Consider the following 1043-nt stretch of genomic DNA (forward strand, 5'->3'; position numbering starts at 1 on the left):
TTTTTTTTTTTTTTTTTTTTTGGACAGGGTCTGAATTTGTAACCCATGCTAGCCTTAACCCACCGTTACGAAGAATCCTGTACTCCAAGAATACTGGTTTTACAGGCAGATGCCACTACCCTAGGGGCTGAAGTCCAAAGCTTTTGAATAAGGAGCTGTGTGGCTTAGAATTATCATAAAGTGCTCACCAAAATTCATCCCTGTTTTGCCAACGAGGTTAATGGAGGATGTGCGAGATGCTGGGATCAAGCATGGAGGGCGGGTCGGGGACAGCGTGATTATACCACAAGATCCCTGCTCTCTCCCCCTCAGCGGACCTGACAGACATGTGCGGACAGACATGGCAAGGGGATGCGCTGCAGCTGCGCTCGCACTCGGCTTCTCGCAAGTTCTACTTTGTGACTCCGAACACCGACTGCTTGCTGTGGCTGCATGCCGCGACCCCTGAAGACAGGATGCGCTTCCAGTTCCGCTTCTTCCTGGTCTACAGCTTGTCCTCTGCCACCCGGATCACCGCAGCTACCGTGTCCACCAAGGCCACCCGGGCCCCCAATGCTTCCTCGCCCGACCCATGCGCACCAGGCTCCTACCTGCAGTTCTATGACGGCCCGCAGGGGGCGCCCCGAGCCCTTGGACCCCCGACCTGCGGCCTGACCATCCCCGCCCCTCTCACGTCCTCGGGACCCTGGCTTGGTCTGCGCTTGGTCACCAGGGGCCGCCAGCCCCGTGTGGATTTCTTGGGCGAGGTGACCTCTTTCCGCCTGGGTGGGTTGGGTTTGATGGTCAGGGTGAGGTGAGGAGAGTCAGAGTAGAAGATGAGATGCTCAGACGGCGGGAAGGGAGGAATGGGGTCCCAGCTGGGGAAGAGTGCGTGTCATGGAACCAGTGAGGGATGAACCAATGAGAGAGATCTACAAGTCCTGCTTCCTTCTAGCCCTGACACACACTTCTGGATACACTTGGAAGCACACTCACATAGGATACCAGTTTCACACTCAAACCATACCCATATTGCACTCACAATTAAATCTACACACACACAC

At 55.5% G+C, this 1043-nt stretch overlaps 1 protein-coding gene across 1 annotated transcript in view; it reads left to right on the plus strand.

Annotated features, from left to right (window-relative positions):
* The window catches only part of Ldlrad2 (low density lipoprotein receptor class A domain containing 2), a 6343-nt gene that overhangs the window by 1528 nt on the left and 3772 nt on the right, over nt 1–1043 (plus strand). Inside the window, exon 2 of the mRNA XM_005353382.1 lies at nt 313–765. Within this exon, the coding sequence (XP_005353439.1) occupies nt 313–765 (453 nt within the window). The remainder of the gene's footprint in view (nt 1–312; nt 766–1043) is intronic.

The sequence above is a fragment of the Microtus ochrogaster genome, chromosome 10 (genome assembly GCF_000317375.1).
Source record: "Microtus ochrogaster isolate Prairie Vole_2 chromosome 10, MicOch1.0, whole genome shotgun sequence".
In the NCBI taxonomy this organism is placed as follows: Eukaryota; Metazoa; Chordata; class Mammalia; order Rodentia; family Cricetidae; genus Microtus; species Microtus ochrogaster.